At 47.5% G+C, this 15,507-nt stretch overlaps 1 protein-coding gene across 1 annotated transcript in view; it reads left to right on the top strand.

Annotated features, from left to right (window-relative positions):
• The window catches only part of GPR158 (G protein-coupled receptor 158), a 193,656-nt gene that overhangs the window by 25,019 nt on the left and 153,130 nt on the right, over window positions 1–15,507 (top strand). The window contains 1 exon segment of the mRNA XM_015414287.1: window positions 4,565–4,670. Within this exon segment, the coding sequence (XP_015269773.1) occupies window positions 4,565–4,670 (106 nt within the window).

The following is a 15,507-nucleotide window of genomic DNA, read 5'->3' as shown; positions in this document are numbered from 1 at the left end:
TCCCTGCTTCCGTCTCTCCTTCTAGGGTTGCCAACCTCCTGGTGATATAATGCCATAAAGTCTACCTTCCAAAGCAGTCATTTTCTCCAGGGGACAAAGATGTCATCTGGAGTTCAATTGTAATTCTGGGAAATTGCCAGGCCCCACCTCAAGATTGGCAACCCTGGGCTTGGAAGCAACTTCTGGGTGTAGGGTTGCCAAATACCTTTTTCTCTGTGGCGGGGGGCTCCCGGACGGTGTCTTCTGCGCACGCGCGCGCCGCATGCATGTCAGCCGGAGGTGACGTGCTGACGCCGGGCACGCTGGGGGCGGGGCCACAGCCATCTGAGGGGAAAACTCTGTTTTCCCCTCAGATGGCTGTGGCCCCACCCCCAGCGTGCCCGGCGTCAGCACGTCACCTCCGGCTGACGTGCACGCCGGGGTGGGGTTTCCCCCAGGGCCCGATTTCGTGGCGGTGGAAATCGGGCCTCCAAAGCGGGGGGAAATCCGCCCCCCGGTGGGAATTGGCAGCCCCAGCTGGGTTACTTGATGCCACCCATCTGGCATGACTCAGCTAGGCCTGCCTGCCTGCTACTGTTCACCCGTGTATACTAGAATTGTTAGTGACACTTAACAATAAAGAATTGATATATGCCACTGAAGGTGCATGAAAACAAATGTAATTACTATCGTTTTGCACTCATCACATAGCATAACAAATGAAGTCATTCACAGCTTAGCAGGTGTCATAACAAACAAACTGACAACATTACCGTCTACTGGCAAGACCTCAAACACTGACATTTGGAGAAACAATTAAATGTCCAAAACTTTTTTTAAAAATCTCTTGGGGGCTAAGCGAGTTCTGAGAGAACTGTGACTGACCAAAGGTCAGCATGTCATCCTTCCGCTTTGAGAAGCCAGGTGACATTAGAGGGCCAATCTAGGGCTGCTGGCTGACATACAGACTCCTAGACCTATTTCCTGCCTCCCGTGTGGGCAGTTTGTCTCTGGAGGAGGCCTCTTGTTCAGTGGGCCATCAGTCTGACACCCAGGGTGCTTGCTCTCCCTCAGGCCTAAGCACCGGAGAGCTCAAGCAGATCAGGCCACCATTTCTGGGTTGGGAAATTCCTGCAGACTTGGGGGTGGAACCTGGGTAGGGTTGCCAGCTCTGGGCTGGGGATTTGGGGGGCGGAGCCTGGGGATGGCAAGGGTTTAGGGGACTAGGATGAAACAGGATGGGGGACTAGATGGACCCCTGGTCTGATCCAGCAGGGCTCTCTTATGTAGGCCTTGTTCTCTCTGCCCTGTTGTTGGCCCTCCAGAGGAACTGGCTGGCCACTGTGTGAGACAGGATGCTGGACTAGATGGACTATTGGTCTGATCCAGCAGGGCTCTTCTGATCTTCTTACGCTGGCATAGACAGTACTGTGTTAAATGGACCTGATGTGGCATGACGGCCTTACCCCTTGCATACCTGTAAATGATGTTTTTAAAAGGAACCAAGAACTCAGTTCTGGCTTTCTCAATGCACGGTTCATTTGGCCCCCAGACAGTTTGTGTTGAAAACAGAAATAGGTCAAATAAAGTAGGTAATTAAATGTGTGGAATAAAATATTTATCTCTTTTCCTTCCTTACCGAAGACCCTAAAATCTTAGATTCTTAGATATCCTGACCCTGCTGTTGAACCTCCTGATGGCACCTGGTGTTTTGGCCACTGTGTGACACAGAGTGTTGGGCTCAATGAGCCATTGGCCTGATCCAACATGGCTTCTCTTCTGTTCTTATGTCTGGGGCAGTGATGCTCTTTATTCTTGGTGCTCGGTGGGCCTCAGTGGGAGGGCCTCTGGAATCCGATCCTGCTGGTGGACCTCCTGAGGGCACCTGGTGGTTTTGGCCACTGTGTGACACAGAGTGTTGGACTGGATGGGCCCTTGGCCTGATCCAACATGGCTTCCCTTATGTACTTATGTACTTATGTAGGGGAGGGGAGGGGCCTCAGCAGGGTACAATGCCATAGAGTCTGCCCTCCAAAGCAGCCATTTCCTCCAGGGGAACTGATCTCGGTTATCTGGAGATCAATTGTAATAGCAGGAGATCCCCAGGTGCCACTTGGAGGTGGGCAACCCTAAGCCAGGGGAGGCTGGGGAGGGGAGAGACCTCAGAGTTATTTAATGCCATAGACTCCACCCTCCAAAGCATCCAGTTTCTTCAGGGGAACTGATCTCTCTTGTCTGGAGAACAGTTGTTATTCCGGGAGATTAGAGCCCTGCCTGGTGGTTGACAGCCTTAAGCAGATGTAATGCTAGTGGTTCTGTGAATAGCATTCCCAGTGTTAAAAAAAATGAAATTATTAAATACGAGAGGATTTGGATTGGGGCCACAACACAGGGTCACTTTCCTTGCCACTTTCCCAATTTGAGACAACCCCAAGGAGTCTCTGTTTATGCAACTAGCATAGACATTCAGGTATTCTTAGTTACATATTTACTTAAAACGTTGTATGCCCCCTTTCCACCCCATTTAGGGTCTAGGTAAAGGTAAAGGTTCCCTTGCTTGAAAGCCAGTCGAATCCGACTCTAGGGTTGCGGTGCTCATCTCCATTTCAAAGCCAAAGAGCCACGCTGTCCGAAGACGTTTCCGTGGTCATGTGGCCGGCATGACTAAACACCAAGGCGCACGGAGCGCTGTTACCTTCCCACTGAAGTGGTACCTATTTATCTACTTGCAATTTCTTGCTTTCGAACTGCTAGGTTGGCAGGAGCTGGAACTAGAGATGGGAGCTCACTCCGTCTTGTGGCACCCAGGTCTCGAACTGCTGAACTACTGACCTTCCACAGCCTGCAGTTCAGTGTCTTAACCACTTGAGCCACCGCAGCTCCTATTTAGGGCCTACAAGGCAGCAAACAATGTAAACATCAATAACAGTGTTTAAAATACAGAAAAATATATTGAAAACAGTTAAAATCATATTAACAAGCAGAGACAGGCATAAGGAATTAATGAAGGAGCATTAAAGTCTTCACTCACTGGCAAAAGACAACAATAGAGGGAGACGAATGACTCTGGCGGGGGAGGAATTTCCAGAGTTTGGGGGTGCCATGTCCGGGAAGGCCCTTTTTGTGGGTTACCACCCATCTAGCCTCAGACGGCAAGGGCACCTGAAGCAAGGCCTCTGAAGATGATCGGAGTGGATGGGATGGGTAGGCTCAGGTGGGAGCAGTTATATGCATCAGTATCTGTATTTTTCCAGAATGAGAACAATGGCATCTCCCAAGGAGTGTTCTAGATTAGGAGAACAATGTTGGTGGGATGGTGTAAAACATCTCTCACCATGGTTATGATCCAGATTGGGGCCCTCACATGCTTAAGAAAGGGGGAAACTGCTGGGAGCTCCATTCATGGAACTCCCACAGTCACATCTGTTTGAACCCTGACACTCTGCACATCTCCCAAGTAGTTTGGCAGTAACGTGATGCCTTCAGCTGATACCACAAAATGATATATTGGGATAGGTATGAAGCAGCCTACAGAAGTAGCTACCAAGAAATGTGCAAAGTTGCATAACAGTAAGAAGCTCACTGATTGATTGCTCTAATGCTGTAGAAGTCTTGGAAAGGAAGGCTTTTGAGTCTGTAGGATTTTGTGTACACTAAAAAATGCCAGTGGTAATAGAAAAACATGCCAAAAGTAATTAGGGCTATGTACAATGATCCTTGGCCTGGATCTCGTTGGATCTCACAGGCTAAACAGGGTTGGCCCTGGTTATTATTTTGATGGGAGGCCATCAAGGAATAGCAGGGTTGCCACACAGAGGTGGGCAATGGAAAACCACCTTGGAATGTCTCTTGCCTTGAAAACCCTATGGGGGTTGCCATAAGTTGGTTGCAACTTGATGGCAACCCCCCCCCCCCAAAAAAATGAAACAATGATAATGGAGAATTCTGCCTATAGGAAAATAATTCTGTCAAAGAAGGGGTAGTAGCCTGTAGTCAATACTAAAACGAAATCATTATAAAAATGTGTTCACTCCATATATGATGTGAAACGTCTTATTGAATTACATGGTCTGCCTTATTTCAATGTATGTGAAATCTGCTCAGTAAAAGCCATTCAGAAGAATGACTCTGCTCCAGAATAATTTCTTGTGTCTGACAACAAGCGATCTCATGGTGACTCAGAAAATTCTAAGAGACACTTGGAGGCTTGTTGCCGTGTTGTTTTCCAGAGAAAAACGGGGAGGGAGGGTAGATTAAGTGGCACCTTTGGGACTGGATCAACCTCTGTGGGGTGGGTGGATGTGTACATGTCTTTTAGATGAAAAGCTACCCCAAACTTTGAAAAATTGGTTCTTATTTGCTAATGTATGCCAGTCCGGTGGAATTTAACCTCCTACTCTTGGCGCTCGTAAGCAGAACAGTTTTGGCACTCATAAGCAGAACAACTTAATAAGATGCTTCCGTTCTCTAATCATACCTTCTCATACATGCAATTAAGAATTAACACTGTTTTCTTTTCTGCACGTGCCAGAGAAAGGAAAATAGACAATGTCCATATGGTAATGTTGGGTTTTTTTTCTTGCAGGGGTGTTGTGAAAATGGACATCAACCTGCAGAAAGTGGACATTGACCAGTGTTCAAGTGAAGGGTGGTTTTCCGGGACTCACAAATGCCATTTAAATAACTCCGAGGTAAGCGAGTATGGAAGCCCAAATGTGTTGTCGACCGATAATGATTCATTCTGCCATATTGTATTTTTAATTGCACATGGTAGGTCTCATTCTGATTTCCATGCCTCTGAACAAGAAACTTCATGGATTACACATGATCCTAGGGGCATTGATCATTAGAGCAAAATATGACTGTGGTTGATAGCTGCTGGTCCTTTATGCAGCCCATGGAATGTGGCTATAATAAATGAGCTAATCTTTCCTTTTGGGAGAATGGGCTTAGTAGAGCATTCCAAAAAACCCTTTCGCCAACGAGGGTGTTTGTGTACTTGCAACCAATCATGATGTTGGAGATGCACTTGGTTGGGGAGGCTGAAGGCTCTTCTAGGGAAAGTGCAAGCCTAGCTCCCCCTGGAGGATGAGGCATTGCCTGGAGGTGAAGCCAGGACACAGAACTAGTACTTACCTGTGGAATTTTCCCATGGTGATTGACGGAACTCTAGTCTGAGGGTGGAGAAGTGGTTCTGAGGGTGGAGAAGTGGAGAAGGTTGACCATCTGATCAGGGGCCTGGAGACCAAGCCCTGTGAGGAAAGGCTGAGGGACTTGAGAATGTTCAGTCTGGAGAAGAGGAGGTTGAGGGGGGACATGATTGTTCTTTTTAAGTATTTGAAAGGCTGTCACTTAGAAGAGGGCAGGGAGCTATTCCTGTACACAGCAGAGGATAGGACTTGCAATAACGGGTTTAAATTATGGGTGGAAAGATATTGACTGGATATTAGGAAATCTTTTTTTTCAGTAATAGTAATTCAGCAGTGGAATCAGCTGCCTAGAGAGGTGGTGAGCTCCCCCTCACTGGCAGTCTTCAAGCAGCAGCTGGAGAAACACTTGTCAGGGATGCTTTAGGCTGATCCTGCACTGAGCAGGGGGGGTTGGACTAGATGGCCTGTGTGGCCTTTCCAACTCTACAGTTCTATGATTCTATCTCTACTAGGGAGATCCAAGACCTCTCGGCACTGTCCTCAGCCTCAGGATCTCGAATTAACAGTCTTGGGTAAAGATACTTATCTGTAGCCAACATGTGAACAGAATAAGGAGATACCATTAGCGGAAGGGAAGTCCCATGATGGACCTTGAATAGAGCCTCTCTTGGTCTAGCAAGTATGGGGATGAGGCTCTTCCTAAAATCTAAGGCTCCTCTCACAGCCACAGGGAAAATCTCACAGTAGGCTACTGAATTCATGTGTACAAAGTAAGCCATATGGATGCAACGAAAAGCAATGCATTAAGAAAGGAGATGTTGTAGATGGGAGATGCTCTAGTGAAGATGCATCCCAAGGGTGACTCATTAGTTTGGTTGTATGTGCAGTTCACGTGAGGGTGACATGTATAGAACAGGACTGGCTCTTTAATGAGGTGAGGTGGGGCAGTGGTCTTGGATGGTGAATGGAGGGGGGAGCTGCATTCATATCCACCTCCTTTGCTCACCCCTCTTGCTCCTATGTCACACCCTCCCACAGGAACTGGGACATTTAAGGCTCCTCCCCTCTGCATTCCTCAGACAGGGTGGCAATCCACACTTGCCCAGCAGGGCTTCCTGAACTCTCCAGCCAGGAATCTCACTAGAGTTTGGGAAGCCCTTTTAGGCGTGCACAAGTTGCCACACTGTATTTAAAGCTATCCGGAGAATGAGGAAGGAAGACTTGTTAGTCGATTTGGCTGGAGACCATGGGCGGAGGTGGCAGGGGGTGGGAGCCGTAGGTGACACCCTCTTCGAGTTGCTGCTGTGTATAAATGTCGGACACAGGACTGATTTTTCAGGAGTTCTGCTGTGCCGTGCATCCCAATCCTATGCAAGTTTACTGGGAGATAAATCTTGCTTTAGTCCAATGGCAGTTGCATCTGAGTAAGACTGCTTAGGAGTGCAGCCTTAGAAAAGAAGCAGCAAAATGACTAGAAAGAGCAAGTCGTTTCCTCTTCGGCAAAGGATCAGTCACTTCCGTTGCCATTTGCTTTACATGCTGTATGCTTTAGGCTGGATTTGTACATGAGCCTTAAGAAGTTATCAGCATCTTTTCAAGATCCCCCCCCTCCTTATTTGTTCCTCCTGTTTGCTTTTTTTTAAAAAAGGCTGTTCTCTGTGAAAGGTTTGAATGCTATAAATAGCTATAATTACCTTCTGCATACTGTCTGACTGATGGAGAGCATTAGAAACACGGTTAATTATAGCACAAACAAATCAACTGCTCGTTTTTTCCAACCAGTATTTGACAATACTGTCTTCCTTTGGCACAGCCTCTTGGGGAAATGAAATGCTGCTTCTTCTAATGTTACAGCTCCCCCCCCCCCCGCTTTGGGTTTGGCACCCTATAGTGTGGCCATTCCTCTCTGCTGTTGTTTTTTTTGCATAATCCCAGCAAAATTGTATGAATTGACACTCACCCATCAACTGCCTGGGACTGAGTTTCCTTACTCCATCAATAGAGGCAAGTTTAGTCACGGATAAAAGTAACCCAGGGTGGGCGAAGGGGCACTGATTCATACATGTCTGGTCCAATGTTCCCTCTAAGCTGAGTTAGTGTGAGCTAGCCCACAGTTTATTAGCCTCCGGCTCACCGATTTTTGTCTTCGCTCAGGAAGGATGGCTCCAGAGCAAACTAATTTATGCAGCAGCCAAATCGCTCGCTCACAACCTTAATGCCAGTCGCTCACAAAGTAGAATTTTTGCTTACAAGACTCCACAGCTTAGAGGGAGCATTGGACTCTGGTCACGAGTTGGTGATTGCCACATCTAAGGATGGTTCCCATCATAAATCTTAACACTCCAGGTAATATTCGCACATCATCCTACATTAAATGAAATGACATTCAGTGGAATTAGTCCGTAACCTTTCCAACCTGTTATAATGATGATGATGATGTGTCATCAAATTGCAAACAATTCATAGGGTTTTCAAGGCAAGAGATGAGCAGAGGTGGTTTGCCACTGCCTTCCTCTGCATGGCAACCCCGTCCTTCCAGGGTGGTCTCTCCCATGCAAATACTAACCAGGGCCAATGCTGCTTTGCTTCTGAGCTCTGATGAGCTCAGGTTAGTCTGGGCTATTCAGGCTGCTAATCTGTTATAAAGCACTGCTTAATTGTTAGGGTACCAGAATGCTGTGGAGTCCTTTGAACAAAAATTCTGCTTTGTGAGCTACTGGCATTAAAGCTGTGAGTGAGCGATTTGGCTACTGCATAAATTAGTTTGCTCTGGAGCCATCTTTCCTGAGCTCAGACAAAAATCTGTGAGCTGGAGGCTAAAAAACTGTGAGCTATCTCACACTGAACCAGCTTAGAGGGAACACTGCCAGGGGGACCCGTCCACATGCCACCAGGCCTTTAAATGTTAGAGCAATACTGTGGTGACTGGCAAACGGTACTGTGTGTAAGGTCTGCGAAAAACCCAATGCAGTGCAAAAGCTGAGCAATAGCAAAAACTGTGCAGAAATACCGTCAGATTTATAGCAGCTCTCCAGGGTCTCCACAGACGTCTTTCACATCACCTGCTACCTGATCCTTTTAACTCGAGATGCTGGAGTATGAAAACTGGGACCCACTGCTTCATGCCAAGCAGATGCTCTATCACTGAGGCTTTCTCCCTCCCCACTGTGGGTTTGGAAATTCCTAGAGATCTGAGGTGGAGCCTGCAGAGGTGGAGTTTGGGAAGGGTGGGACCTCAGTGAGGTATAACGCTATAGAGTCCATCATTCAAAGCAGCTGTTTCCTGGGAACCGATGTCTGTAGTGGTAATTCTGGGAGATCTCCAGGCCCACCTGGAGGCTGACAGCTCTACTGCTAAGGCTCTGTGGGTGTGACTTCCATAGTCAGGTGTTCTGTTTCTTCTGTTTGTCCCTTCTTCAAGTCAATTACATTGGACAAGCCCTGGTTCCAGATTTATAACTTTATATACCTCTGCCGTGTCCTCCTGCTTTTACATTATTCATTACAATTCCACAGATGCTTTTCTTTTTCATGCAGCAAAGATACTCCAACCTCTTGAATTCCCATATAAGCATGCCATGAATTTATTTCCCTAGCCTGTGGCTAACAGTCCTGCTGGCATCTAATGAAGTAGTTAACAACTGAGGAAAACTCAGGTTGTCAGTACAAAAAATTAGCTAGGACAAAGATTGCAACTGGATTGTCTCCATGCTTTTTGCTGCTGTTTTCTGGGATTTCCCCAGCTCTGTGATTTCCTTTCAGAGATGCGGCGACAGCAATCAGAACTCTGCACAGTATTCTAAATTTGGCTGCATTACCCATCTTTACAATCGTATTTATTAAGCTTGCTGTTTTGTTTATGCCCCCTACCCTAATAATTCCGAAAGGTAAAGGTTCCCTTGCTCGAAAGCCAGTTGAATCTGACTCTAGGGTTGCGGTGCTTATCTCCGTTTCAAAGCTGAAGAGCCAGCGCTGTCCGAAGACATTTCCGTGGTCATGTGGCCGGCATGACTAACACCAATTTATTATTTATTTAAGTATTTATACCCCACTTTTGTCTCCAGTGGGGACCCAAAACCGCTTATTACATTGTTCTTCCGTCCTCCCATTAGGTAGGTTAGATTGGCAGAGGGTGGAGGAAGGTCCTCCAGTGACCTTCCACGGCAGAATGGGGATCCAGAGGTAGGTTTTCCAGATCCTAGTCTGACACTCTAACCCAGGGGTGGCGAACAAGTTCGACAAAAAGAGCCAAAATTTTAAACTGTGAGAGTCAGAGAGCCACACCACGCAGTGACCTGCCAAAACAGACAAACACTCACACAAAAGCATATAATTTTAACAATAATATATTAAACACATAATATAACATGCTCAGTCAGGTGTTTTTTGTTACCTTGTTGGAGTGATGTGATGCTCCCAACTTTAACACCAGTCACCTTTTGCTCAAGGGAGGCAAGCAGAGCCAGCCAACGCGGGGGGGGGGGTGTTTGCAGCCTCCGGTTTACAATACACACGCCGGGCCTGAGCGAGGCGGGGGGAGGGCGGAGGGCGGCGCCCACTCCCCTCTTCCCCTCTCGCGGCTCCCCTTGACCGGGGAGGGGGGGATTTCCTCCTCCTCCTCCTCTTCCCTCGCAAAGCTAAACGAAACGGCCCCGCTTCCCCTCCCCTCCACCCCTCCCCTCCACCGCCGCCCAGGTCTCTTTTCCCGCCCACGGGGGCTCGCTTTCCCCTTTCCCCTTCCGCGCGTTCCTAGCCTGAGGGGAGGAAGGAGGTGAGAAGGAAGCGCTTCACCCGCGGAGGGAGGGGAGGGGAGAGGAGGGCGGCTGGCGCTCTTCCACCCCACGCGCGCGCGCACTCACAGTCAGTTTCACCGACCAGCAGCAGCAGCAGCGACGCCCTCCTCCTTGTCCTCGTGTGGAGGGGGGAGGCGGCGAGGGCAGCAAAAAAACCCCGCTTCGACCCCCCCGGCTCTTCCCCCTCCCCTCCGGGGCCTGCGTCGCCGGGAGAGCGACGCAGCCTCACCGGAGCACGCGTGCCGGAGCACACGTGCCTCTCTCGAGCCGCATGCATTTTGGCCGGGAGCCGCATGCGAAGCTCTCGCCCAGCAGGCCCCGGAGCCGCATGCATTTTGGCCGGGAGCCACATGCGGCTCGAGAGCCACGTGTTCGCCACCCCTGCTCTAACCCCTACACCACACTGTATTGACATTTTCTATATACTTTTCACTATGACCTCAAGAGGAGCTGCGGTGGCTCAAGTGGTTAAGACGCTGAACTGCAGGCTGTGGCAGGTCGGTAGTTCAGCAGTTTGAGACCCGGGTGCCGCATGACGGAGTGAGCTCCCGTCTCTAGTTCCAGCTCCTGCCAACCTAGGAGTTCGAAAGCAAGAAATTGCAAGTAGATAAATAGGTACCACTTCAGTGGGAAGGTAACAGCGTTCTGTGCGCCTTGGTGTTTAGTCATGCCAGCCACATGACCACGGAAACGTCTTTGGACAGTGCTGGCTCTTCGGCTTTGAAACGGAGGTGAGCACCGCAACCCTAGAGTCGGACTCGACTGGCTTTCGAGCAAGGGAACCTTTACCTTTACTTTATGACCTCAAGATCTCTTCCTGGATTACTACAGACAATTTAGGCCCCCGCCCCCGAGTTGCACATTAAGTTAGCATTTTTTTTGGCCACATGTGCATTTGCGTTTGTTACTCCCCTGCCATATTTGAGAGATCCTTTCAGAGCTCTTTACAATGTACCTTATATATTTCTTATTCAAGCATAGTCAAGTTATCACCTCTCTCTTTGCAAACCCGTGTATGTTTTGGTCTTCGCCAGCTGACAGTTGAAAGATTTGTATTGATGGATGCGGCTATGTAAAATGAGAAATGTCTTGCGTATGAATGAGGTGGGAGAGGCAGCATGTCAGGTTCCGTTCCCCGGGGCTGTTTCCCCGCCCCCTCACAGGGAAAGTTTAACTCCCCCACCCCCACGTATCTTATGACTAGTTCAGAGTCTTGCATTTTTAAACATATTTAAAAATACTCCAATTAGCAAATAAATGTATCTTCAAGCAAAATAATGCAAACATCCAAAAGAAGGAAGCACTCTGAAATCAAGGAATCAAGGAGCTGGAACTAGAGACGGGAGCTCACTCCGTCTTTTCATTGGGAAGGCAACTGGGAATTGTACAGCGATGCCTGTAGATTGTGGAGGAGCCAGGGCAGTTCAGACAATCAGAATCTCCCTCCACCCTGGGCTGGGTGGTTACATGTGGGAGTGTACTGCAGGGCTAGTGCCTGGTTGGGGGCCCTAGATATGACGTCTTCCCTCACTGAGGATGTGCCGTGACACTCTCCTCCTCCCCCACTTAATCTGTCCCCCCACACTTATACATGTGCACACACCCCGTATGTTTCTACATGGTTTAGGCTGGTGAGGCAGGGTTAAAGGAAGCTGGAGAGGACATGCTTCTTTCCCTAAGCACTTTTCCAGTCAAGAAATGGAAAAACCTCCCAGACGTCCCTGTGACATCACAGCGTTCTGGGAGTTCCTGGGAGGGAGTGGAGCACCATTCTTTCATGAGAAAGTCCTAGGGTTGCCAATTCTAGGTCAAGAAATACCTGGAGATTTGGGGGTGGATCCTGGGGAGGGTGGAGTTTAGGGAGGGAGAGACTTCAGTGGAGTATAATGCGGTAGAGTCCAACTTCCAAAGTGGCCATTTTCTTCAGGTGAACCGATCTCTGTCGCCTAGAGAACAGTTATAATCCCAGGAGATCTCCAGCCATCACCTGGAGGTTGCAGCAAAACAAAGAGATCACGGGATGGAAGATTGGAAAGAAGTAAACAACCGTGATGTATAATGCCAAAAAAGTCTCCAAAGACCAGAAATGTCTTTTTCCAATATTTCAGTTCACTGGAAGAAATTTAAACGCCATCAACACAACGGATCATGCATATTATCTCGTTTCATGTATAACTTTTTCAAGGTGAGTAGCATTGAAATACAATATTAATCCATTTGACAAACTCTCTTATCAAAACCATAGTGAGTGTCAGTACGAAATACTACTAGAGAGTTTGTCAAATGGATTAATATTGTATTTCAATGCTACTCACCTTGAAAAATTTATACATGAAACGAGATAATATGCATGATCCGTTGTGTTGATGGCGTTTGAATTTCTTCCAGTGAACTGAAATATTGGAAAAAGAAATTTCTGGTCTTTGGAGACTTTTTTGGCATTATACATCATGGTTGTTTACTTCTTTCCAAATCACCGGGAGGCTGGCAACCCTAGAGGGTCTTGGTCCTCCACGGTCCCTCACAGGTGCTTCTCATCGGGCAGTGGGAGACCATCCCAGAGGCCTCTGTGATATCACAGCCTCACACAGCTGATGGGAGTGAACACACCAAGTGTTCCTGGTTGTTGGTGGGTCATCTTCAAGGCTGTGGTGGGCCTTGGCACCATGTTGACCCCTGACAATGGCCTTGTGCTTAGGACTTGGCAACCTGACAGGATTCTGACGGGGGTGTCAGGCTTGAGCAATGGGGGCTGAGCATATAGCTCTCAGTGACCATGTGGGGAACACTGGAGGGCTGCTCTTTTGGGGCAGGACTCCTGAAAGGCCTCCCTGTTTTCCCACATGGAGGCATGTGGGAGCCCGAATCAAGGAAAAAGGGGGGAAAGTGAACCTTTTTTTGTTTTGTTTTAAAAGAATCAGATCCCAAAGTTAAAGATTTATCTCTGAGATGGTGTTTAGATTTGAGGTTGGCGTTCTGTGCCTGAGTATCTGAACAGCGATTCTACTGTGGTTTTTAATTGTTTTGCGTGCCGAATAAATTCCAGTGTGATTGCACTGCTTGGGTTGTTTTTAGACCTTGAGAGCATGAGCAAGAGCATGACAGGATGTCAGAAAGCAGGAGTTAATGAATGATGCATGAGAACGTCTGCAGTTACCGTGAATTTCACCCTTAAAACCAGGGCTGAGCTCCAGTTGTTTCTACAGGCTGAGCCACGTGGCAGCTGCTTCAAAATGGGGGAAGTGTTCCCAGCTATGGAATAGGTATATTATTCCACTGGAGGTCATAAAACAGGCTTAACCAGCTTAAATAAAACAGGACTGATCCGGAGCATAATGAGGATAGGACCCATCTATCTGGGAAGGGGAACGGGGGGGGTGGGGGGGGGGGGAAGAGAGGTTACTGTGATTTCATCCTTCTTCTAGAAAAACAAGATGCAGGCAGCTTCCCTCCTTGCATTAGCAGGTTCATGATGAGAAGAGCTGAAGTTCTTTTAAAACAGACATCTTGCTTAAGTAGAAAGCCCAGATCATTTTTGTTCCTCCCAAGTTTTTTAAAAATTTCTTTTCTACAGAGGGTGTGCACTCAAGGGCTCTCTCGGTGGCGGCTCCGTTCTGGACCTGTTACAGTTCCGCAGGGCCTGTGAAACGGAGCTCTTCCGCCAGGCTTTTGGAGCCGCCGCCACCACCACCACTGCCACCACTGACATCTGACAGTTACAGAGAGTGAGCCCGACCCCCTGGGTCCCCCCCAAGTATAGCCTGACCCGAGTGCCTGGGACATCTGAATGAGACTAAGAAGTGGATTGTACATTGAGGAATCAAATGCTAGCACTTTAATAAGTTGTACAGTTATGGTTTTAAACTTCTGTCTGATTGGATTTTATATGGTATATTGTATTATTATATTGTATTGTTTTGTATTGTGTTGTAAGCCCCCCTGAGCTGGCTTTGCTAGGAGGGCGGGGTAAAAAAATCGAATTAAATAAATAAATAAAGAGCCAGAGTGGGGGAGTGGTTGATGTGTTGGACTAAGATCTGGAAGAGACTACCAGGTTCAAATCCTTGCACCGCTGTGGAAGCTTGCTGGATAGCCTAGGGCCAGTCACAGGGCTGTTATGAGGATGAAATGGAAGAGCTGGGAATGTAGTAAGCTACTTTAGGTCCCTACTGGGCAGAAAAGTGGGTTACAAATTAAGTAAGTAAATAAAGTCCCCCAGATATTCTTTTGGGTGTGTGAGAGTATTTTGTGTGTGTGTGTGTGCTTGCGAGCCTGGAAGTCATGGTTACTTCTGGCAACCACTAGTGGGTCTAGGACTTTTCATAGAGGCAGCTTGATTGCATGCCTCTGTGTCCCCGGCCCTGGTATTCCTTGGAGGTCGCCTTCCAAGTACTTGCCAGGGTCGGCCCTGCTTAGCTTCCAAGATATGATGAGATCAGGCTTGCCTGGGCTATCCAAGTCAGGGTGTAAAGTTCTCCAAATCTTGATTGCACTCCATACAGTAAAAAGGATATTTCCCATCCCAGCAAGGTTATCTACAGCAGTAGGATACCTCTTCTTCTTTTCCATTAGAAGGATATAGGTGCAAATGGCTGATGATAATAAAACTCTGGAATAAAACTGCATTGCTATGATAGGAAAAGACCATTCACTTGGAAGTACATATACATATAAGAAGCTGCCTATGCTAAGTAGGATCATTGGTCTTTCTAGGTCATCTAGGTCACTAGGACTAAGGATACAACAGCTGAGACTACCAGACCCATTCTCTGTGACCCATGAGTATAAGGTCCATTGCAATTAATAGGTCTTAATTCTAAGTAAACCATGGAGCATGATCCAGACTAGTAAAGTACTGTTAAATCATTTGCACTAATGCTTATACCTAGATCTTCAGCTCTTCTATTGAAAACCAATGGGTTTGAAATGTGCTGCGATTTGACTGTGTCATGTCTGTGCTTGAGCTGGCAGCGAGGGCATCGGCAGGAACAGTTTTACATCATGTGAGGCAAAATAAGGCTAATTAGGAAGCGCTGCAACTAAACTTGTGAAGATGTCTTGAATAAAGGCAGTCCAATGGTCCACGTAGATCAGTTTTGCCATCATCAACAAGCAGTGACTCTAAGGTCTTGGCACAGAAAAGACTCTCCTAACACCAGTGGCCTGGGATTCTTTAACTGACAATCCCAAGGACTGAACGTGGAACCTTCTGCATGCCAAGTGGGCACTCTACTGCTGAGTCCGTCTCAGTCAAAGTATGCTTTGAGTTTTTAATAGAAACCTCGTACTGTGTTAAGTACGGCATACAATATTAGGCTTCTGTACTAACGTCTAAATTCACGTGGAGGACAAAGGCTCAAGCAAATGGGACTAACGGTATGAAAGATCTAAAATGGCAAGATCTTGACATTTAATGTGCTTAAGAATCGGCAGTACAGCTGTTGTTCGCATTTGGGACTGTCTCTGCAAAAGCCAGAATGAGGGTGTCAGGAGGCCGCGTTTCTATTTACACTCTTTGCAGAAGGAGCAAAACATGAATAAGTAGGTCATGGTGACTGGAAGCTTTTTTTGGTGTGCTGCTGCTA

This window comes from Gekko japonicus, unplaced genomic scaffold (genome assembly GCF_001447785.1).
Source record: "Gekko japonicus isolate JY-2015 unplaced genomic scaffold, Gekko_japonicus_V1.1 scaffold80, whole genome shotgun sequence".
NCBI classification, from domain to species: domain Eukaryota; kingdom Metazoa; phylum Chordata; class Lepidosauria; order Squamata; family Gekkonidae; genus Gekko; species Gekko japonicus.
The sequence above is the reverse complement of the archived record's forward strand: the minus strand, read 5'-3'. Positions and strand labels throughout refer to the sequence as shown.